Genomic DNA, 21,716 nt, shown 5'->3' on the forward strand with positions numbered 1-21,716 from the left:
TTTTTAATTTATTGCACAAAATTTGTAAACTTTGTTTATATTTTTAAAATCTTCACTCAAAATAAAAATATTTTAAATTAAATAATTTTTTTTAGCATTTTTAATTAATTTTTTTTAAATATTATTTTTTTTTATTTATTAACAAACCACTACTTTGAAGGTTTTTAGTACATTGGATCTACTTTTTATTGAAATGAAAAAGATTTTTTTTTATTTTGGAAACCTATTGATCCGTTTTCTTCCTGCGTATTTTTTTACTAAATCACTCACTCGTTTTTTTTTAGATGAAAATGATTTTTTGATGGCATCTATTATTTTTTTTTTAAAGGACTCACTCACATATCAATGGTTATGATTATTTTTTTCACTATTTTTTTATATGTCACTTTTATTTTAAGAATTTTTGTGCATTTTTTATACTTTTTATGCTTGAACCTAAATTTTATTGATTATTTTTATGTTTTTTTTATATTTCTAAAAAACTGTTCTGTATTTATTTTTTTTTATTTATATGATTAATTGTTTTTTTTTACTTGCTACTAATTATTCATTCATTTTATTATCATACTTTTTGCATGCGCTCCATCTCTGTGTATTTTTGAATTACGGAAAAAATGTTGAGAGAAGAGGATTTAATAGCATTTTTAGTGACTTTTTGTTAAAAGGAGAAGTTTTTCTTGTGAATTAACGGAGATGCGAAGACATTAAACGTACCGAATATTTGTCTGAGTCGGTTGCTGTTGCTGCGGATGTTGGTGCTGATGACTCGCTAATTTCTACCGTGCGCCACTGCTGTCGTTCGCTTCGCCATTATTGCTGCCGCGCGCCTCGTATTCCATCACTTCCTGATAAATGAGTTCTTTCCACTGTTCGACAGTGTGTTCTCTCTCATCGACACTATGATCATAGGGACCAGGTGCCGGCTGCGAATGAGTTTTAATTTTTAAAGGCTACTTTTACTTCAAACAATTTTGTTTCATTTTATCCAAAGAGACGCGAGGATACTTACAGCATTCACTTCACTCTCGTCATACCAAACGTTGATGTAGCTGTGCAACAGTGCCTGATCGACGGAAATCCGGTTCTCCGGATCGACAACCAGCATCTTGCTGAGAAGGTCGCGCGCTTGGCTCGCCTTCAATCGATTGTGCTCGTTCGAGTCGCTCGGGAAAAGGACATCGGGGAAGAGTCTGTCGAACGGATATCCCTGATATCGCGGTCGATTCTCCACGTAATTACGCACCGTTGGCTGTAGTCGTGTCATGAATGATGTTGATGGAGTGCCCAATTGTTCTACAAAACGAGAAATTGAATCAATTTGTCTCTTTTTTTAGGTCGATAAAATTATCGAAAATGTTTTCTTGTGAACTTTCGAATATCAAACAAAAATTCAAATTTTTCTTTGGTTTTTTTTTCAATTTTAAACATTTTTATACAAAATCGATAATTTAAAAAAATTCTTTTTTTAAGAATCATTCAAAATAATTTTTTTTTTGAGAAAATTGAAAACATTTAAAAAAAAAATTATAAAAAAAATTTTTCTTGTAAAAAATTTCGTTGAAAATGAAATATTATAAAAAAAATAACTTTTGAGATATTTGTGAAAAAAAATAAAAAAAATTTTTCTTGAGGAATTTATAAACATTTTCGTTGAAAATGAAAAATTATAAAAAAAAAATAATTTTTGAAATATTTAAAAAAAAATTATAAAAAAATTTTTTTTGAACAAATTGAAAACATTTTCGACAATCGCAACATCCTTAAAACGCAATTTCGTGCCAAAAAAAAAAATTACCAATAATTTTATTCCATTGGTCAATGTGATCTGTGCCGGGAAATAGAACGCCGCCGCGAATCATCTCGCCCATGATGCATCCAACGGACCAAATATCTACATTTTCCTTATAACCCATGCCTAAAATGACTTCGGGCGCTCTGTAATATCGCGTCACGACATATGGTGTCATCATGAAAGTCGTTCCCGCTGTGCGAGCCAATCCGAAATCCAATATTTTCAAGGTACAATCGGATTTCACGACGATATTGGATGGCTTGAGATCCTACAAATCAACGAGAGAGAGAGAAAAATTGCGTAAAAAAAAGGAAATCAGAATAAATCTTTTTTATTTGTTGTACGTACTCTGTGTATAATCCCAGCTGAATGTAAATGCTTGATGCCGCACAACATCTGGTACAACAAATACGACATTCGCTCATGATCCAAATCCATTTGGATAACCTGACACAGATTCGCATCCATTAACTCCATAACCAGATAAACATCCTGAAATTCTTCTAATGTTCGTTGAGGCGTAAATGCATTTAAGAGACCAATGATCTGTAATTAAATTTTGTACGTGAGTTATAAGCTTTATGTGTGTTAAAACTAATCCCTTTTGTCTCGTGTAGAAAGTAAAAAGCTAAAAAGTTTAAAATTTTCGTCGAAAAATTTGTCGTAATCGGTTTTTAAAGTGAAAAAAAAAAATTTAATATTTATGATTTTTTATTTTTTTTAAATTTAAAAAAAAAATTAAAAAAATTTAAAAATTTAAAATATTTAAAAAAATTTAAAATTTAATTTTTTTTTTAATTTTAAAAAATTTTAAAAAATTTTTAAAATTAATTTTTTTTAATTTTTAATTTAATTTTACGAATTCTCAAAAATTAAGCATTTTTTTATTTTAATTTCTTTTATGATTTTTATTTTCTTTAATTTTTTTTTAATTAAATTTTTAAATAAATTTAATTTTTAATTAAATTTTCTTATTTTTTTATTTTTAAATAATTTTAATTTCCTCAAATTTTTACGAATTTTTCAATTTTTTATAATATTTCTTAAATTTTGAAGAAAAATTGACTTGAGAGCATTTTAAAATATTTAAAAGACAATTTCAACTCCATTAATTTATGATGAGAACGCGTCACACATACTCAATGGAACGCTTGTCGCTCTCTTGTGATAAGTTGTAATCAATTGTGGCATCACAGAAAATGAGTTTCTAAATAAGGATGATCGATTTTCTAATTTAATTTCGTGTCGTGTGAGTGAGTTGAGTGTGTCAAACGCAAACAGCTGACGCGAATTGCGGGTTACGGGCACGAACAATCAAATAACGACGAAAAAAATCTCGTATCACTTTAATCGATCGCATAATTTAACGTTCCCTTTGACCCTTTGTCGACTTGCAGCAGCAACAACACTCGTTCCGTAAAATGATATTTTAAGCACATTATTCTGTGTCAGCAATTTATTTTCTAATTTTCCACATAAACAATCTTTTGCCTTTTGTCGTACATGCGTACACGACACGGCAACGACGACGAAGCACAAGAAAAACGAAAAATTGACACTTACATTTTTGTGGTTAACTAATTTCATTAGTTTAAACTCCCTGTAGGCTCTTTTTGCATGTGTAACATTTTGAAATGGTCTTGATAATTTTTTGATGGCAACATTTTGCTGTGTAACTGTGTCGTATGCGGCACTAAAGACAAGAAAATTTCATATCATTATTGTTATTGCTTCAAAAAAAAAATAATAAAAAATAGAGAAAACGTTCTTTTGGCACTTGAACAACAATCCAAAAGTCAATCAAAGTAGAGTTTTGCGAAAAACTTGCAACAAACACACAAACATCGAATGAAAAACTACGGAATGCGAAAAAAAAGGATGAATGGGTGAATTTTTTTGCAACTAATAAAATTTAATTTCTAAAACTAAAATTACATTTTACATTTACAATTTAAAAAAATTAATTAAAAAAATTATCAAAAAAATTATTTAAAAAAAATAACAATAAAATAATTCAAAAAAATATTTAAAAAAATCTATTTTCAGAAAAATTAATAATTAATTTTCCAAATAAAAAATTGATTTTTTTTCAAAAATTTAAAATTTTTTTTTTTTTAATTTTTCCTTTAAACTTAAAAAAAATATTGAAAAAAATATTAAAAAATCAAATTTTTAAAATTAAAAAAAAAATATATTAAAAAAAATTAATTTAAGACAAATTTTCAGTTTCAAAAATTTTTTAGAAAAATATTTTTATTTAATTCTTTTTAAATAAATTTTTTTTGTTTATTTTTTTTTAATTTAAAAAATTTCTTTTTTTTTTATTTTAACTTTTGAACTTAAAAATTCATTTTCAAAATAAATTAATAAAAAAAATTTAAACACAATTTTTTTAGTTTTAAAAATTTTCCAAAAAAAATATTTTGTTTTTTTTATTTTAAAATTGTTATATTTTTATTATTTTTTTTAAAATAATTTTCAAAAATTTAAACTTAAAAAAAATAATAAAATTTGGAAAATATTATTTTTAATTTAAAAAAAAAACATTTTTTTTATAAAATCAAAAAAGTATTTTTTTGTGAAAAATAATTTTTGGTACATGCAAAAAATCAAACCCAAAAGAAACTCTCATAGCATTGAAATAAAATAAAATAAAATAATAAAGAAATAAAATAAAAATACATACCACACAGTGCCTTGTGCCCCAATACCGCAAGGTCTAAGATCTCTGTAGCGTGATGGCACAATAAATTCAGTATCGCCAAACTGATATGCCACAAATCTATTTTCTACAGTTTCCATTACTTTTCAACTAACTATCGGGCTTTACTTATTTCAAATAATAAAATAAAAATATTCACAACAAAAAATCATAAAACTATAAAAAAATGTCTCTGGCACTAAATTTCTTTTTTTTTTGTCTTTTTTTTTTACAAAATTTACAATAAAGTATTTGACATGCAAAAAAATTGATTATTATTTAATCATCAAATCTGACATAATTTCACTTTATCAACTTTTTTTTTGTCGTTTCCTCATCAGTTCAAGTTTCTGATTCATCATAACAAGCGAGTTGCGTTAGATAGTCAAGTTTTGTTTGATGTAATTTTTTCAATATGATTTTTTTTTCTTCTTCTTTTTTATTTGGCGTCAATGTAGATAACGAACGGAGGTAGGTACATGGGTAAGAATTACTCGACACTAAATAATTAAAAAAAAAATAAAATAAAATAATAAAACTTAAAATTATAAAAAAAAATCAGGAAATTAGATTTTGTGACAGGTTGGTTAGAGATTTTGGGAGAAAATAACACGAAAAGGAGACAGTAAATGATTATAAAAGTTGTTGTTTGAGTGTTAAATGTACTTTGAACTGCATTCAAGATGTCTCAGACAAGAGAATTATAAGAATAAACAAACGAGCGTGATGTTTGACGGGTATTTTGTTGTCGGTAGAATGAGATTTTATGAAATTGTAGAATTATTTTTGAATATTTTTTTTCATTTTTTAATAATTTTATTTGAATTTAGTTAATTTTACCTTGAATTAAATTTTTATGAAAAGTTAATTGAATTATTTTTTAAAAAATAAATTAAATTTGCCTTGAATTAAAAAAAAAAATTAATAAATAATAAAAAAAAGTAAAAATAATTAACGTTTAATTAAATAAATTCAAAAAAATTAAATATTATAAAAAGAAATAATTTTTCTATTAATAAATTTTAAAAAAATTAAATATTAAAAAAAATAATTAATAAAAATGTTTAAAATAATTTTTCTTATTATAAATTCAACCAAAAAATAAATATTAAAAAAAAAATAATTAATAAATATTTTTAAATAATTTTTCGAATAATAAATTCAAAAAAATTAAATATTAAAAAAAAAAAATAATTAATAAAAATTTTTAAAATAAATTTTCTATTAAAAAATCCAACAAAAAAAATAAATATTAAAAAAAATAATTAATAAATATTTTTAAATAATTTTTCGAATAATAAATTCAAAAAAAATTAAATATTAAAAAAAAAATAATTAATAAATATTTTTAAATAATTTTTCGAATAATAAATTCAAAAAAATTAAATATTAAAAAAAATAATTAATAAAAATCTTTAAAATAATTTTTCTATTAAAAAATTCAACAAAAATAAAAATAAATATTAAAAAAAAATTAATAAAAATTTTTAAAATAATTTTTTTTGCATCAAAGTTGCATCATTAAAAAAAATTTCAATAGATACTTCAAAGGCTATTAAAGGCAAAAAATTCCTTTAAAAAACGGAATGTAGGACATAAAGAAAAAAAAATAAAAAAAAATTCCTTAACTGATCTGATTTGCATTTCTCATTCAATTTCCGACTTCTATTCACGAGAGAAATAATTAGAAAATTTATTTCATTCCAATTATTGCAAATTGCCATCGAAATTGCAAGTAAATATGAGACCAACATAATTGCATCAATAAACTTGAATTTAATTGACCAAAGTGTGCGAGAGACATCAACAAATGAGTGAAAGAGAGAATCTCGAAAATAATCGAGGAATAATTAAAAGGTAATTTAAAACTCCAATTAAACAACAATGCACTCTGTGTGTAACCCGATGTTCGTACGATGTGATGACAAACTTTGTCTTACTGACCGAAATTTCGAGTTTAATTAAAAATTTTTCGTAATTTCAGCCGAGATTTGACTTCCCTACTGCAAAATTCATTCATTCACGGTCGTATGTGAAGCTAAAAACTCATGTGAAAAACTAAAAAGGGTACAAAACTAATTTTACGTGTAGCTAAATACGTTCAGAGAGGTTTACAGAGAGAAAAGCTGCATGCAGAGTGATAAATACTGAATGAATTGCGAGCAAAACAAACACACGACGTCACTTACCAGACGATTCCCTGCGCTCCTGACCCGATTGGCTTCAAGTTTTGGTATCTTTTGAGAATGGTGAACTTTGTGTCGCCCACTTCGACGATATAGAACGTTTGACGGGAGCTCATGTTGCGGCTCCTTCACTGCGAATTCTGCGAAAAATGATCCTTCGTGCGTTCGCGGAAGTTGCTGCGTCTCGTGTGTGCGATGCTAAAAGTATTTCCGACGACGATGCAGGTACGCGTACTATATTTATGTGTTTTTATATGTATTCGGCGATTGTCGTAGCGGCTTCTTTTTAGGTACTCTGACTGCAATTAAAGGAAAAAAAGTCGCTTATTATCCGTTTTCGGCGCACTCGAAATCCCGCAAAATGGCTTTTCGCGTGTTTTTCCGTCGTCGTAGTGCGAAAATAATTTCACATTAAAAAATGAAGGAAAAAAAATTTTCGATATCGTCAATTTGCGCACCACAAAAGGCGTATCTCCAATTGCGACACACGGAAGTTGTGACTTTCGTCGCGAAACGGGCCACAGCTGAATGTGTCAGAATTATTGATCTTCTTGTATAGTTGTAGAAAGAGGCGAAGTATCAGAGAAAATATTTCGCTTTCGAGGTTTTTTCGGGTCGTGAAGAGGTCCGTGCGACACGCTAAATTGCCCGTTCGCAAGCCAAAGTCTCCGCGAAAAAGAACACAAATGCCTTACAACTCAAATGACGGCAAACTTCTTTGTGGAAATGCGAAAAAACTCACAAAAAAAACTTTTTAATTCACGATAAACAGACGACGTGAGTGTGTTCGGAAAACAATCGTTCGGTAAGTGAGTGAGGCACGTGACTGAATTGCATGAGGAAATCCAAAGTGACGTGAGTGACTAAAATGAGACGAATGAAAGTGATAAAATTGAATCGCGAACGACTGGTATTTTTTGATCTCTGAGGGTTTTTCCTTGAATTTTCCAAAATTTTGAGGATTTTTATCAAAATTTTAATTGGAAGATGCATTTTCAACCTTCCTTTATAACATACAATAATAATATTTGACATTGTATTGCAAAGTTTTTTCATAATTTAATTTTAAAATTTTAAATTTGATTTTTTATAATTTTTTTTTCTTTAATTTTGAACCTAATTAATTTTAAAATTGAATTTTTAATATTTTTATTTAAATTTTTTATGGAAAAAAATATTTTGATAATTTTCCTCAATAAGTTTTTGAATTTTTTATTGCTTAATTTTTACTTTTCGTTAAAAAAAAAACTCAAAAATTGAACAAAAAAATATAAATAAAAAAATAATAAATTAAAAAAAAAATTTAAATATTTTAAATAAAAAAAATTTTAAAAAAATATTTAAAAAAAATATTAAAAAATAGAAAAAAAATTTGAAGTTTTCAACTTCTAAAACAAATTTATTTTGAATAAAAAAATTAAAGAAATATAAAAAAAAATAAAAAAAATTAATAAAAAAAAATAAATTTAAAAAAATTTATTTAATGAAGTTTTCATGAGTGAAAATTTTTTGAATTTTTTTTTCGCGCTAAACATTCCTTGAGTCATAAGAATAACTTTTCTCCATGAAACATATGCTCGGAAACGCATAGTTTTTGCCTCAAGTGCTTAGTTTCAACTTTTTTAGGGCAAAAGCAATATAAATTTTATAAAAAATTAGGAGATGAATATTTTTTTAATTTCATAAATATTTAATTAAAAAAAACTCTTAAAACGCTTGAAAATGATAAATTTGAACCTCACTGACAAAAATTTATCCATTTCGAGTGATATATGGAGATAAATGACAAAAACCGAAAAAAATAAAAATCCAAAAGTTAAAAGTAAAACAACTCGAATTAACGACTTTCTATGGCATTTTATTGTTTTAAATATTGGTTTTCCTCACTAGTTATCATCAAATTTCGCGTTAATTTACATTCCGTTACCGAATTCTTGTGTTTCACACTGTTCAAATGATAAAAATTCTCAATTTTCGCTTTGATGCTCTGAAGACATGATAAACTCAGTGGATACACATCACAGCTTCTTCATACAACTTTTCTCTTTTTTCTTGAATTTTAACAATTTTAATGAAAATTTTAACGATTTTATATTTAATATATTTTTTTTTCGTAACCACTAAGTATAAGAGACATGTACAATTAAACTTTGTTGATAAAAAAATAAAAACTAAAAAAAAACTTGGGAGCAGAAATCTACAAACTACTCTCGAAAAACTATCAAAGAATCCTTAAGATTATTTTTTTTTTTTTTTTTGTAATTTTTGTGAAGTGCGGAAGATTTTTTTACTTCTAAGGACGTCAGAAAAGGAAGAGGTTCTTTAAATTCCACCAATGTCTCGTCGATTGGGCATCTTCCAACGGCGAATTTGGTCCTTGCTCACTGTTGTTGGATAAATTATCGGTTTCGTCTGAAATTTGAGAAAAAAATAAAATTTAAAAAAATTTTCTTTTTGGAAGAAATTTTATTTTCTTTTTTATTTTTATTTTTATTTTATTTTTAAATCTTATTTTTCTTGAAATTTTAGAATTTTTTTAAAAGTTTCGTTTTTTTGTGAATTTTTTTTCAATTTGAAATATTTTTAAGAAAAATTTTCAAAATTTCCTCAAAAAAGATTCGTTTAAAATTTGAGAAAAAAAAAATAAAAAATTTGTCTTTATGAAAGATTTTTTTAATTTTTTTCCTTTTTTTTAATGAATTTTTTACAATTTAATAAAAATTAAAAAAATCTTTCAAAAATACAAATTATATTTTTTTCTCAAATTTAAGACAAAAATTTTCGGTTTTAAATATTTCTTCTTTTTTAAAAGTTTTTTTTTAATATTTATAATTTCTTTATAATTTTTAATTTTATAATAATTTATAATTTTTTTTATGAAATTTTTTTACAATTTAAAATATTTTTTTAAAAATTTCAAAAAATTTTTGATTTTATAAAAATTAAAGAAAAAAAAAATTTTTTTATGATTTTTTGAAGAAATTGAAGAAAAAAATTTAAAATGAATTTTTTTAAATTTTTCAATATTTATTGATTTTTTTTTAAAAAATTTTTCAATTTTTTAAAAAATTATTTTTTTTAAAAAAATTTTAAAATTTTTTAAAAATTTTTTTTTTAAAAAATTAAAAAAAATTAATTTTGAAAAAATTTAAATGAAAAAGTAAAAAAAATTACCTTCGCTATCATCGTCAGTAACATCATCCCTATTATCTAAATTCGGATATTCATATCCAGGATCCTTTTCGAGGACGCTTTTCTACAAAAAAATAAACAAATTTCTGTTATTCAAAAAAATCCTTCAAAAAACTTATTTTCTTACATTTCTCTTCATTTGTGTTTTTTTCACTTTGGCATAATTCAGTGTCGCAATGTGAAGTTTATCCAAAAAATCGGGCATTTGTCGTTGCGCGACCCACGTTGTGATGCGTTTAGGAATCGAAAGCCCCGGATTATCAAAGTACGTGAGCACAAATTCGAGTCCCGGTTTGGAGAGCGTCGTTTTGGGGCGAATTATCATGAAACTCCAATACTCGTCAACGCGCTGTTTGTACGGATTCGGGGGACATTTTGGATGTTTCGTACTTTTGTTGACAATTATGATCTGGTTTGTCTTGTCGTCGATGAAATATCGCCGTTTGTAGACATAATCTCGATTACTGAAGAACTTGGGCCACAACATTTCCCAATAGATGACTTGACTGTTGGTTTTTTCCTCCGCATCGATTATGTCGAGTTTGATGGCAGTTTCGTCCCATTGCTTGCGATAATCGTTGTCAGTTTGCACAAAGAGGAAATCCTCCGCCGACACGTCCGAATATTCGACGTAAACCTTGTAGGCGTACAATCCGGGTCGAATTTCGCGTCGCCATGTGATCATTTTGTGTCGTTCGATGTACGGCTCCCAATTTTCCTCGTCGTCAAGAGTCGCATCCGCATGCCCATTTCGCTTTTCCGCCAATCGAAGGACTTCTTGTTGTTCCCGATCGCACGAACAATACTCGATGCCCTCAACTTTGACATTTCCGATGAGAATGCGTTTCGAGCACACGCGACAAATGATCTTCATCTTCAGTCTTTCCACAAAATCGAACTCTTTCAGTTCATCTTTGACCGTGTCGAATTCAATTCGTTCCTTGTTCCAATCGAAGGCGCCCAAAATACTCACGGACAACGCAAATCCCTTCAATTTCAGGCTGATTCGTCGTCGAAACTCCTTGTACCATTCGCGAAAAAGCGTTTCGTCGAGCGCCGGGCTCGAAATTGGCTTGTAATGATAGACAATGTCGCGTTGAAACTTGAACGGCGACTTGATCACGCAGAGTGCCATCAACTAAAATGCAAAAAATCTCACTCAGATTATCATTTATTATTAAAATAGCTTCATACAGCTGCTCACGTATACGGCAATTGATTAAATAACAAGCATTTAATAGCATGGACCAACCAATTTCGCTACATAATTTTTCATTTACCTTCAATGATCGCTCTTTGAGACTCTGTCCCATCAAACAGCGCAGTTGTTGCAGCAAACAGTTCACTTTTCGCATGTTGTTCATCGTTAATGGCAAATAAAAATCGTCGAAATACACGGGAAAACTTATTTTAACATTTTGTTTTTTAATTTTTTAATTTTTTTTGCAATTAAACCCAATGCAAAATTCGAAATTTTTTACTTTTGTGTCTTGGGACTGTCAAAAATTTCGAATTTTGCATTGGGCGTTATCACTTTCATACGACTCAAATTTTTGTTGCCATCAAAAAAGGTGAAGGAACATTTTTTTCATTATTTTTTTCGTATTTTGTCCTGAAAAACGGTGAGTTGAGGCTCCAAAAAGTGTTTTAAATTGTAAAAGAACGACCAAAGCATCATCGCGATGTGTTAGAATCTCGCAAAGCGCATTAAAAATCCCCGAAATAAGACATGACCTTAGACAAAATTTTTGTGTGTCGTGTGGATTGCCCAATGTTTGTGTAATTTTTGTGTTAATGAAACCAAAATATTATTAAATCACTGAATTTCACACGAAGGTGAATGAAATTTAAACATCGCGCAGCGCATTTCGACACATTTCGCCCGTTGTCTCGCTTCTTGTGCAATGAAAATTTTCGAAAAAATACTTTGAGATCGACACCATTTTCCCCGATTCGAGTTGTTGTTTGGCAACCACATAACAAATATATTGACTAAATTTCACTTTTCTCGTTGCAGTTAACCAATGTGCTGAAAAAATTAATTGCTTGAATTTGGACAACAAAATAATGGCATGTGCTGCAAATATTGAACAATCACAAACGAATCAGACTACGCCACAACTTGTTCCGAGATCCATGCAACGAGCTGTTGTCGTCGATGGAGGCGTTGGAGCACGAGTAATTAGAGGACCTGATTGGAAATGGGGGAAACAGGTAAGATTTTTAATGAAAAATATTTAATTTTGAGTAAATTTCATTTTTTCTTGATTTTAAGATTTTTTATAAAAAAATTAAATTAAAATAATTATTTTTTTATTTAAACTGAATTTTTATTTTCGAATGAAAAAAATAAAAAAAAATAAATTAAAATTTTACCTTTCTAATTTTTTCTTACATTTTATTATTATTTTATTATTAAACATTAGTTAATTTAAATTAAAAATTATTCATATTTTTTATATTTTTATTATTTTTTTATTTTTTCAATACATTGATTAATTAATTAAAAATATTTAATAATCTATTAAAAAAAATTCTAAAATAATTAATTGAAAAAAAAATATGAATCATATTTAATTTTTCGTTAAATTAAGAATGTTTTCAATTTAATTTTTTTTTTTAATGAAAAATATAAAAATATTTTTTTAATAAAAAACATGAAATTTTCTTTGAAAGTTACTGAAATTAGGTAATTTGTTTTTATTTTTAATTTTTTTTTTCAATTTTTTAAATTTAGAGCTTTTAATATTAAATTTTAATAAAGGGCCTTTTAAGTTTTTTTTTCATTTTAATTATTTTTTTAATGAAAAAAAAATAAAATATATATATATAAATTTTCGCTTTTTTAATATATTTTATATATCATTAGTTGGTTTTTCTTAAAATTTTTAAAAATTAAAATTTCTCAAATTTTTTATTATTTTTTTTTAAATTTTTTCACATAATAAATATTTTTAGATAATTTTAAATAATTAAAATAAGTTATTTTTTTTTAAATTTTTCATTTCAAAAGCGAAAAATTAATAAATTAAAAAATAAAAATAATTTAATAATAAAAGTTTTGAAATAATTAATTAAATTTTTTTTTTTTAAATTTATTTTTATTTTATTTTTTCTATGAAAATAAGAACAATAAAAAAAATTAAATTTAAATTTTTTAATAAAATCTATTTTTCATAAAAAATATTTTTTTTAATAAAAAAAAATTCTTTAAAAATTGTAAAATTATAAAAATTTTAATTTTTTTAAATTTAATTTATTATTTACTATTTCTTTAATTTTTTTAATCAAAAAATTTTTTTTTTTTAAATTTTTATCAAATATTTTTTTTTTATTAAAAATTTATCGAAAACAAATTAACTTACTTTATTTTTAATTTTCTCTTTTAGGATGGCGGCGACGGGCATGTCGGAACAGTTCGAAGTTTCGAATCTGCTGAAGAAGTTGTCGTTGTATGGGACAATGGCACAGCTGCAAATTATCGTTGTTCAGGCGCTTATGATCTTCGTGTCTTAGATAGTGCTCCAACGGGCACCAAACACGACGGAACAATGTGTGACACATGCCGCCAACAACCAATTTTCGGAATTCGTTGGAAATGCGCGGAATGTAGCAACTACGATCTGTGCAGCGTTTGTTATCACGGCGACAAACACCATTTACGCCATCGTTTCTACCGCATGACAATGCCCGCTGGCGAACGTACGATGCTTGAACCGCGTCGCAAGAGCAAAAAAATCGCCGTTCGCGGAATTTTTCCGGGAGCTCGTGTCGTACGTGGCGTCGACTGGCAATGGGAGGATCAAGATGGCGGCAATGGACGACGTGGCAAAGTCAATGAAATACAAGATTGGAGTGCCGCGTCGCCCCGAAGTGCGGCATATGTCGTTTGGGATAATGGCGCAAAGAATTTATATCGCGTCGGATATCAAGGAATGGCAGATTTGAAAGTTGTGAATGATGCGAAAGGCACGACAGTGTATCGGGATCATCTGCCGTTGTTGGGAGAAAATTCCGCAGGCAAGGGATCGTACGGGTTTCAAATTGGGGATCAAGTAGCGGTTAATTTGGAAATTGATGTCGTGCAATCGTTGCAACATGGGCACGGGGGATGGACTGATGGCATGTACGAGTGTTTGTCGAATATCGGAACTGTCGTGGGAATTGACGAAGATCATGATATCGTCGTAGCATATCCGAGTGCGAATCGATGGACTTTTAATCCGAATGCTTTGACGAAAATTTCGAGTCCTTCAAGCACAAATACCGATGCGACGGGACAACAATTCGCCGTTGGAGATTTTGTGAAAATTTGCAGCGATATCGAACGGATTAAGATTCTTCAACGAGGGCATGGCGAATGGGCGGAAGCTATGGTGCCTACTTTGGGTAAAGTTGGGCGTGTGCAACAAGTTTATCACGATAACGACTTGAAAATTGAGGTTTGCAACACATCTTGGACTTATAATCCGCTTGCGGTGACAAAAGTTGCTTCTTCGAGTGATGGTTCAGTTGCTGTCACTTCCAACGGAGAACGTTTATCGGCAATTTTGAAGAAATTATTCGAGCCTCATGTCTCGGGAGACATCACAGAAGAACTTGTCAAGGCAGCTGCGAATGGCGACGCGACAAAATGCGAAGAATTTCTTTCCGGATGTGCTCCAAATGGTCAAACAACGTCTCCAGCTGACGTAAATGGCGTTTTTGCGGGTCATACAGCACTTCAAGCAGCCAGTCAAAACGGGCATTTGGAGGTTATTCAATGCTTATTGCGTCACAATGCTGATGTCGAAATCGAAGACAAAGACGGCGATCGAGCCGTGCATCATGCAGCATTCGGCGACGAACCACGTGTCATCGAACTACTCTCAAAAGCGAGTGCTGACCTCAATGCGCGCAATAAACGACGTCAAACCGCCTTACATATCGCCATCAACAAAGGTCACTTGAATATCGTTAAAACCCTTCTCGAGCTCGGATGTCACGCCAGTTTGCAAGATTCCGAAGGCGATACGCCGTTACACGATTCAATTTCCAAAGAGCATGACGACATGCTTGCCCTTCTCTTGGATTACGGCGCCGACATCACATTAACGAACAACAATGGGTTCAATGCGTTGCATCATGCGGCGCTCAAGGGAAATCCGAGTGCGATGAAAATTCTGCTTTCAAAAACGAATCGACATTGGATTGTCGAGGAGAAGAAAGATGATGGATATACGGCTTTGCATTTGGCGGCATTGAATAATCATGTGCAAATTGCTGAGCTGCTTGTGCATATTGGCAAGGCGAATCTCGATCGACAGAATGTTAATCTCCAAACTGCTTTGCATCTCGCCGTTGAACGGCAACACGTGCAAATTGTCAAGTTATTGGTGCGTGAAGGAGCAAATTTAAATATTCCCGATAAAGATGGAGATACGCCGCTGCATGAGGCTTTGAGACATCACACGTTGTCACAGTTGAGACAATTGCAGGATAATGAAGGTTTCGGAAAACTTCTCATGGGATTGAGGAATGTAAGTATTTTTTGACATTTTTATTTTTTTTTTTTAATTTTCGAAATTTAAAAATTTGTGAAAAAAAAAATTCAAAAAACTTAAGAATTTGGAAATTGAAAATTCATTAACTTAAGAATTTATGAAGAAAAATTTCGTTAACTTAAAAATTTGTGAAGAAAAATTTCAAAAACTTAAGAATTTTAAATTAAAATTTCGTTAACTTAAGAATTTGTGAAGAAAAAATTTAAAAACTTAAGAATTTTCAATAAAAATTTCGTTAACTTAAGAATTTAGAAATTGAAAATTCATTAACTTAAGAATTTGTGAAGAAAAATTTCAAAAACTTAAGAATTTAGAAATTGAAAATTCATTAACTTAAGAATTTATGAAGAAAAAATTTCAAAAAACTTAAGAATTTTTAAACTTTAAGTTCGTTAACTTAAGAATTTGTGAAAAAAAATTTCAAAAACTTAAGAATTTGGAAATAAAAATTTCGTTAACTTAAGAATTTGTGAAGAAAAATTTCAAATCAAAAAATTTCATTTCAATTTTGGAAACGATCAATTCGTTAACTTAAAAAATATTTAAGAAAATTTTCAAAACTTAAAATTTGGTGGACTATTAAAATTAAGGTTTTTTGAATTTAAAGAGCAAAAATTTTTTTTTGGTCGAAAATTTAACAAATTTTCAAAATGATCGAATTTTTATTAAAAATTTCAATAAAAATTAATTTAAATTTTATTTTCCTTTTCAGCACACCGACAAAAAAGCATCCGCATCAATTGCTTGTTTCCTCGCCGCAAACGGAGCTGATTTGACGATCAAAAATCGTAAACTCCAAACACCCTTGGATCTTTGCCCGGATCCCAATTTGTGTAAAACTCTCGTGAAATGCTACAACGAACGCAAAACTGATGATATGGAAGGACCAACAGCAGCTTCAACGAGCACGAGCAACACAGGAGCTCACGGAGTGAATGAGAATCAAGGCTTGGATGAATGTCTCTTGTGTTCTGATAACAAGAGAGACACAATTTTCAAAGTAATTATTTTTACAAAAATTTTTAAAATATTTTTTTAATTAATTTTTTTACTTTTTTAGCCTTGCGGGCACGTTGTTTGCTGTGATGGATGCGCTCCAAGAGTCAAAAAGTGTTTGTCGTGTCGTGAAACGATTGCTTCTCGTGAAAAGGTTTGTTTTGATTTTCTGAAAAAAAACTCAAAAAAATTTAAAAAATATTTTTTTAGATTGACGAATGTCTCGTTTGTTCCGACAAACGTGCTTCTGTGTTCTTTAAACCGTGCGGGCATATGGTTGCATGCGAAAGTTGCTCGTCAATCATGAAGAAATGCGTTCAATGTCGCACAAATATCACGGAAATGGTTCCCTTATCGGTTTGTTCGGGCGGACAGGGCACAATTAGTAAACTACAAACAGCACATCACGACGAGGAGAAAAAAGTCTTGGAAATCACGGGATGCAATAATGCGGGACATGGTGTTGCAATGAACAATACGACGACGCCCGTTGCTGCGAATAACAATAATGTCGCTGCAAACACGACAAATGAAGCGGCAAATGTTTCTTCGACAACTAATGCCGCTGCAGGAATTTCGGGCGTAACGACAAACAACTTGAATTTAGTGAACGATGTACAACGATTACAACAACAATTGCAGGATATCAAGGAACAGGTAATTTTTTTTAAATCTTCATCAAAAATCATCAAAACTAAAAAAAATTTAAACTTTTAGACAATGTGTCCCGTTTGCTTCGACAGAATCCGCAACATGGTCTTCCTTTGTGGGCATGGAACGTGTCAAATGTGCGGCGATCAAATCGAAGGATGTCCCATTTGTCGCAAAAAGGTCGAAAAACGAATTTTATTATTCTAAAAAATTTTAAGTTTCACAAAAACTTGATAAAAAATGTCCTCCAATCATTTAATTTAGAGAAAAAAAGAAAAAAAAAACTAAAATTGCCTTGTTAGAAATTAGTTTCATTCTCCATCACAAATAAGATTTATTATTTTTTATATTATATTATTTTTTGCATCCAATTAGTCATGTAAGTGTTCATGTTCAATTAATTGAGTTTAAGTTAAAATACGTAATACGCGTTGTTTTTGTTTTGTTTGTTCGAACAAAAAAAAATCAAAAAAGAAAGAAAAGACTTTGTTTGTTATTTAAATTTAAAAAAATCACAATTTAATCTTTGGCTTCGAAATTTAAAAAAAATTCCAACGAAAAAAAAAATAAAATTCAAAGAATAGTGCAAATGAATGGCCACAAAACTAAAAGTTTGAAAATCGTAACAGGAAAAATTTTTGTAGAAAGTTTTATAAGAAAAGAAAAAAAAGAAGAGTGAAAATGTATTTTAATGGAAATTGCAGAAGTTACATTTTAAACATTTTTCATTCAAAATTATTACATATGAATATTAGCTTGCTCAGTAAACTACTCATTTTCAACACTTATTCTTATTCATAGAATCGTCAAAGGTTTAAATGAAAATATATAAATAAATGTAGAATAAAATATTAAATAAAAATCAAAAAATTAGTTTTATTTTTTCGAATAAAATTTTTAAATTTCATATTTTTTCAAGTCCTTTTTTCCGAAATCTTTTTAAAAAAAATTTTTTCATAAATTTTTTTAAAAATTCCATTTTTGGTTTATTTTATAATTTTTCAAAAAATAAAAAAAAAATATTTTTTTATTTTTTAAAAAATTATTTAAAAATCAATTTTTATTTTTATTTAAAAAAAATATTTTTTTTTAATTTTAAATTTTAATATCGAAAATTGCTTTTTGTCATAAATTTTCTTCTTTAAATATAAAAAAAAAAATTGAACTAATTTTTAAAAATTTTCTGACTTTTTTTTTGTAAAAAAATTAAATTTTTTATTTATTTTCAAAATTTCTCAAAAGTATTTAAAAAAATTTATTTTTATTTTTTTTATAACTTTTGCTCTTAAAAAATTAAAAAAAAATCGAATTGCTTTTTTAAAAATTGTGAGAATTTTTTCATGTCGAAAATTATATTTTTTTGGTTTATTTTCATAATTTTTCAAAAAAAAAAACAATAAAAAAAATTAATTTTTATTTTTTTATATCGAAAATTATTTTTTGAAAAAATTAAAAAAATGTATCGATTTTTTAAAAATTTCACAAATATTTTTTTTAAAAAAAATTTTATCAAAAATTATATTTTTGATTTATTTTCAAAATATTTAAAAATATTTAAAAATTTTTTTTTTAAATTGTTTTTTTTTTATCACAAAAATTATTTTTAAAAATTAAAAAAAAAAAAATTTTAAAAATTTTTTTTTACAAAAAAAAAAATAAATTTTAAAAAAATTATTTTTATATTGAAAATCGTTTTTTGTCATAAATTTTATTTTTTAAAAATTAAAAAAAAAATGAACTGATTTTTTAAAAATTTTGAAAATTTGAGTCGAAAATTGAATAGCGAAACATTAAATTTTATATCAAAAAAAATATTTTTTTTGGTTTATTTTCATAATTTTTCAAAAAATAAAAAAAATTAATTAATTTTTATAATGATAATTTTTTTGAGATGATTTTCGTCTCTTAAAACTTAAAAAAAGCAAGTGAATCAATTTTAAAAATTTTTATAGAATCATGAAAATTTTTTTCATTAATTTTTTTTTAATAATTTTTTTCATGAAAAATTTTTAAGAATTTTTTTTTTCATGAATTTTTTTTTTAATAATTTTTAACTTGTTCAAAAATCAATTTTAATTTTAAAAAGTGCAACATAAATTTTATTTTGTTCTTTCTCAATCATTCAAAAATACAATAAAATTGTAAGGAAAAAAAAATACTTTTTTCATAAACGCATTAAAGTTACTTTTTGCTATAATTCACATTCATCGGCTTTCTCGGCGCAGGTTGTCTCTGTCTCGCAAGAAAACTCTGCCCGGGACTATTTAGTAAGGCAAGTCTCGTGTCAATTGCATCCCTTTGACATTGCAATCCCAAATTGTAATACGCTGACACAATTAATCTCTCTTCGAGTTGCGACATTGGCGCATGTCCTTCGTCGACAACTCCCGCCTTTTCCTCTTCATTCGGCGACGGAACCGTCGGATCCATCGATTTTATCACTTCTTTCGCCTTTTCCAAGAGTTTCTTGTACCGCATCTCGTTCGCCGTCAATTCTTGCGTTTTTGCCGCAAGTGCCGCTTCGAGATTCGTCACTTTGTTGCTCAGCGATGCGACTTGACTTTCCTTCGTTTCTTTCACGTATTTTGATTCGATGTCGGCTTCATCTTTCGTCGTCGATGTCGAGGTCGGCGAACCTTCAAGAACGAGAATTTTTTGGTTGGCTTCTTTGAGTTGTTCCCGCAACTTTTCGGCACGTTGATTGGCGTCGTGTAACAAGTCAGCGAGTGCTGTTTGACCTCCATTGCCTTCTCGAAGTGCTTTGTTTTCGGCTTCTAAACGTTCGAGTTTCTCTTTTAACGTGGACGATGTCAAAAGTTCGCTTGAAACTGTATTTCCGGAAATTTGTTCAGCAGGATTGCACCGTAATTCATCGAGTTGCTCCAAAAGTTGGTCTTTTTCAGCCAATAAATTTTCCTTTTCTCGCGTCAAAGCACTCACTTTCGATTGGGCAATGTTCAAATCGTACTCGTATTTGGTTATTTTGTTCATTTGTTGGTCGATTTTCGTGTGAAGATCGTCAATTTCCTTCTTGTAGAGATCAACTTGACCTTTGATGCCGGAATATTTCTTCACATCGTCTTCGTGCTGCATATTTTGCTTCAAATATTCGGCACTTCGTTCTTCCAAAAGCTTAATTTGTTTCTTCATGTCGTTATAATCGTCCATTTTCTTCTTGTAAACCGCCAATTGTTGCTCGTAGATCTTCACTTTTTCATTTGTTTCTCGCAAGGCATCGATTTCGTCCTTTAACGCCGCAACTTCGCTACTTTGATGATGCAAATCCTCGATTTTCGCTTGTAAAATTACGATTTCCTGCTCTTGTTGGATGCATTTCATCTTCAAATCGTCTTTTGCAGTCTCCGCTTGCAGCAAATCGTCTTTTAGTTCCGCACATTGCTTTCGCAGCTCGTTATAACGCGCCGATCCTGCCTGAATTGGTCCCAAAGATGTCCCGTCGTCGCCAATTACGGTACTTGGGTTTTCCAATCGATCAACGAGTTGTTGTAACTTTTGAACTTCCTGCAAAAGAGTCGATTTTTCCTCGAGTAACGCCGAAATTTGCAACTCTGATTCGTGACATCGTTGTGCCAGGTTGTCTCGTTCGTCGGAAATTGCTTTCGAGTCAACGGCAGGAGGTAAACTTCGGGGCGGCGTGCAATTTTGCCAAATATATTCGATACTCTGGATGGCCTTCATGATGTTTCGTTGCAAATCTTCCTCCAAATCCATAATTTGCGTGATATATTTCTCCTTTTCCGCGCAATTGACGGCGCATCCCAAAATCAATTGCACCAACTTGCCAATTTCGTGCTTATCAGTTTTCTCGCCGATTTTGCCAACGTCAGGTTTTAGTGCGTCAGATAAGTTGAGCAAGCCAAGCATGTCGATGTAATAATTGTACAAGAAATCCACAATTTTTCGCAAATTCGAGACCTTGAGACGCCAATTCGTGTCGACATCTTGCTTGATTTTCGACAGCAGTCGTTCCTCCGAAAAGTACGACGGGTCAATTTGGTGCAGAGTTAAGGCGAAAATCATGCCATTGGATAAATACGAGGGTGTGAATTTATTTGCGTCGCTTTCGCCATTTACGAGCGCAAGCCATTCGATGAGACACGCATACATCTCACGGTTTTCCTCCTGCATGCTGAGACAATACTTTTAAACACAAAAATCTCGCAGAAATGCAATAAAAATGAAAAAAATCAGCAGGAAGTCTATGATTAATGTTTTTATTTTGGTGAAATTTTTTGATTTTCGAAAATGGTGACCAGATGATTTATTTATAATTTGGGGATATAAATTTTTTTTAAATGAAATTTTAATTTTTCTATGAAATTTTAAAGATTTTGTTAAAAATTAAAATATCTTCAAATAAAAATTTAAAAAATTTTTAATTTGTCAAAAAGAATTTTTTTACCGCATTTCGAAGAAAACTGTGTCAAAGCAATTTTTGTCAAATCTTGCTCCAAATGGATTGAAATTTGTCAGAGGGCTCTAATTTATCATTTTTAATCATTTTATAACTCAAAACTGCAAAAAAATTGAAACTGAAAAAAAATTTTTTCTTTGACATAGTTTTGTTTTAAAAACTAAATCAAGAGCAAAAAAACTGTGTCAAAAACTGTGTCAAAGCTATTTTTGTCAAATCT

The 21,716-nt window shown here is 28.8% G+C and overlaps 4 protein-coding genes across 8 annotated transcripts; 1 reads left to right on the forward strand and 3 right to left on the reverse strand.

The window, feature by feature from the left end:
- Positions 1-471: 471 nt before the first annotated feature.
- On the reverse strand, positions 472-7,463 carry LOC134827995 (stress-activated protein kinase JNK). Of its 5 annotated transcripts, none has more exons than XM_063840919.1 (8): positions 7,375-7,463; positions 6,683-6,978; positions 4,479-4,993; positions 3,356-3,485; positions 2,141-2,338; positions 1,796-2,060; positions 1,010-1,293; positions 494-950 (listed from the first exon to the last, which is right to left on the reverse strand). In XM_063840919.1, the coding sequence occupies exons 3-8, from the start codon at positions 4,592-4,594 to the stop codon at positions 777-779; spliced, it is 1,167 nt and encodes a 388-aa protein (XP_063696989.1). In that variant the 5' UTR covers positions 4,595-4,993; positions 6,683-6,978; positions 7,375-7,463; the 3' UTR covers positions 494-776. The 5 variants fall into 5 exon arrangements, with proteins under 5 accessions (XP_063696991.1, XP_063696993.1, XP_063696989.1 ...); XM_063840922.1 differs by having other exon boundaries at positions 496-923; XM_063840921.1 differs by lacking the exon at positions 4,479-4,993 and having other exon boundaries at positions 472-950.
- A 1,061-nt stretch (positions 7,464-8,524) lies between these two features.
- LOC134835568 (stAR-related lipid transfer protein 7, mitochondrial) lies at positions 8,525-11,308 on the reverse strand. The gene is made up of 4 exons (XM_063850451.1): positions 11,152-11,308; positions 9,999-11,009; positions 9,854-9,935; positions 8,525-9,091 (listed from the first exon to the last, which is right to left on the reverse strand). Exons 1-4 carry the CDS (start codon positions 11,233-11,235, stop codon positions 8,982-8,984), a joined length of 1,287 nt encoding a protein of 428 aa, XP_063706521.1. The 5' UTR covers positions 11,236-11,308; the 3' UTR covers positions 8,525-8,981.
- Positions 11,309-11,435: 127 nt separating this feature from the next.
- LOC134834299 (E3 ubiquitin-protein ligase mind-bomb) lies at positions 11,436-17,871 on the forward strand. Its single transcript, XM_063848924.1, has 7 exons — positions 11,436-11,493; positions 11,889-12,085; positions 13,261-15,390; positions 16,127-16,414; positions 16,475-16,564; positions 16,621-17,067; positions 17,128-17,871. The coding sequence occupies exons 2-7, from the start codon at positions 11,939-11,941 to the stop codon at positions 17,266-17,268; spliced, it is 3,243 nt and encodes a 1,080-aa protein (XP_063704994.1). The 5' UTR covers positions 11,436-11,493; positions 11,889-11,938; the 3' UTR covers positions 17,269-17,871.
- A 1,281-nt stretch (positions 17,872-19,152) lies between these two features.
- LOC134832861 (protein hook) lies at positions 19,153-21,299 on the reverse strand. The gene has a single exon (XM_063847065.1). The coding sequence runs from the start codon at positions 21,208-21,210 to the stop codon at positions 19,243-19,245; it is 1,968 nt and encodes a 655-aa protein (XP_063703135.1). The 5' UTR covers positions 21,211-21,299; the 3' UTR covers positions 19,153-19,242.
- Positions 21,300-21,716: the final 417 nt, after the last annotated feature.

The sequence above is a fragment of the Culicoides brevitarsis genome, chromosome 1, assembly GCF_036172545.1.
Source record: "Culicoides brevitarsis isolate CSIRO-B50_1 chromosome 1, AGI_CSIRO_Cbre_v1, whole genome shotgun sequence".
Classification (NCBI taxonomy): domain Eukaryota; kingdom Metazoa; phylum Arthropoda; class Insecta; order Diptera; family Ceratopogonidae; genus Culicoides; species Culicoides brevitarsis.

Coding starts and splice junctions, on each gene's coding strand:
- LOC134827995 (XM_063840919.1), bottom strand. CDS start 4,594: ATGGAAACTGTAGAAAATAGATTTGTGGCATATCAGTTTGGCGATACT. Junction 1,294..1,795: donor CCAATGGAATAAAATTATTG/GTAATTTTTTTT, acceptor CTCGTTTTGTAG/AACAATTGGGCACTCCATCA. Junction 951..1,009: donor ACGAGAGTGAAGTGAATGCT/GTAAGTATCCTC, acceptor AAGTAAAAGTAG/CCTTTAAAAATTAAAACTCA.
- LOC134835568 (XM_063850451.1), bottom strand. CDS start 11,235: ATGAACAACATGCGAAAAGTGAACTGTTTGCTGCAACAACTGCGCTGT. Junction 11,010..11,151: donor TCAAAGAGCGATCATTGAAG/GTAAATGAAAAA, acceptor TTTGCATTTTAG/TTGATGGCACTCTGCGTGAT. Junction 9,936..9,998: donor AAACACAAATGAAGAGAAAT/GTAAGAAAATAA, acceptor ATTTTTTTGTAG/AAAAGCGTCCTCGAAAAGGA.
- LOC134834299 (XM_063848924.1), top strand. CDS start 11,939: ATGGCATGTGCTGCAAATATTGAACAATCACAAACGAATCAGACTACG. Junction 15,391..16,126: donor TTCTCATGGGATTGAGGAAT/GTAAGTATTTTT, acceptor TTTCCTTTTCAG/CACACCGACAAAAAAGCATC. Junction 16,565..16,620: donor CGATTGCTTCTCGTGAAAAG/GTTTGTTTTGAT, acceptor ATATTTTTTTAG/ATTGACGAATGTCTCGTTTG.
- LOC134832861 (XM_063847065.1), bottom strand. CDS start 21,210: ATGCAGGAGGAAAACCGTGAGATGTATGCGTGTCTCATCGAATGGCTT.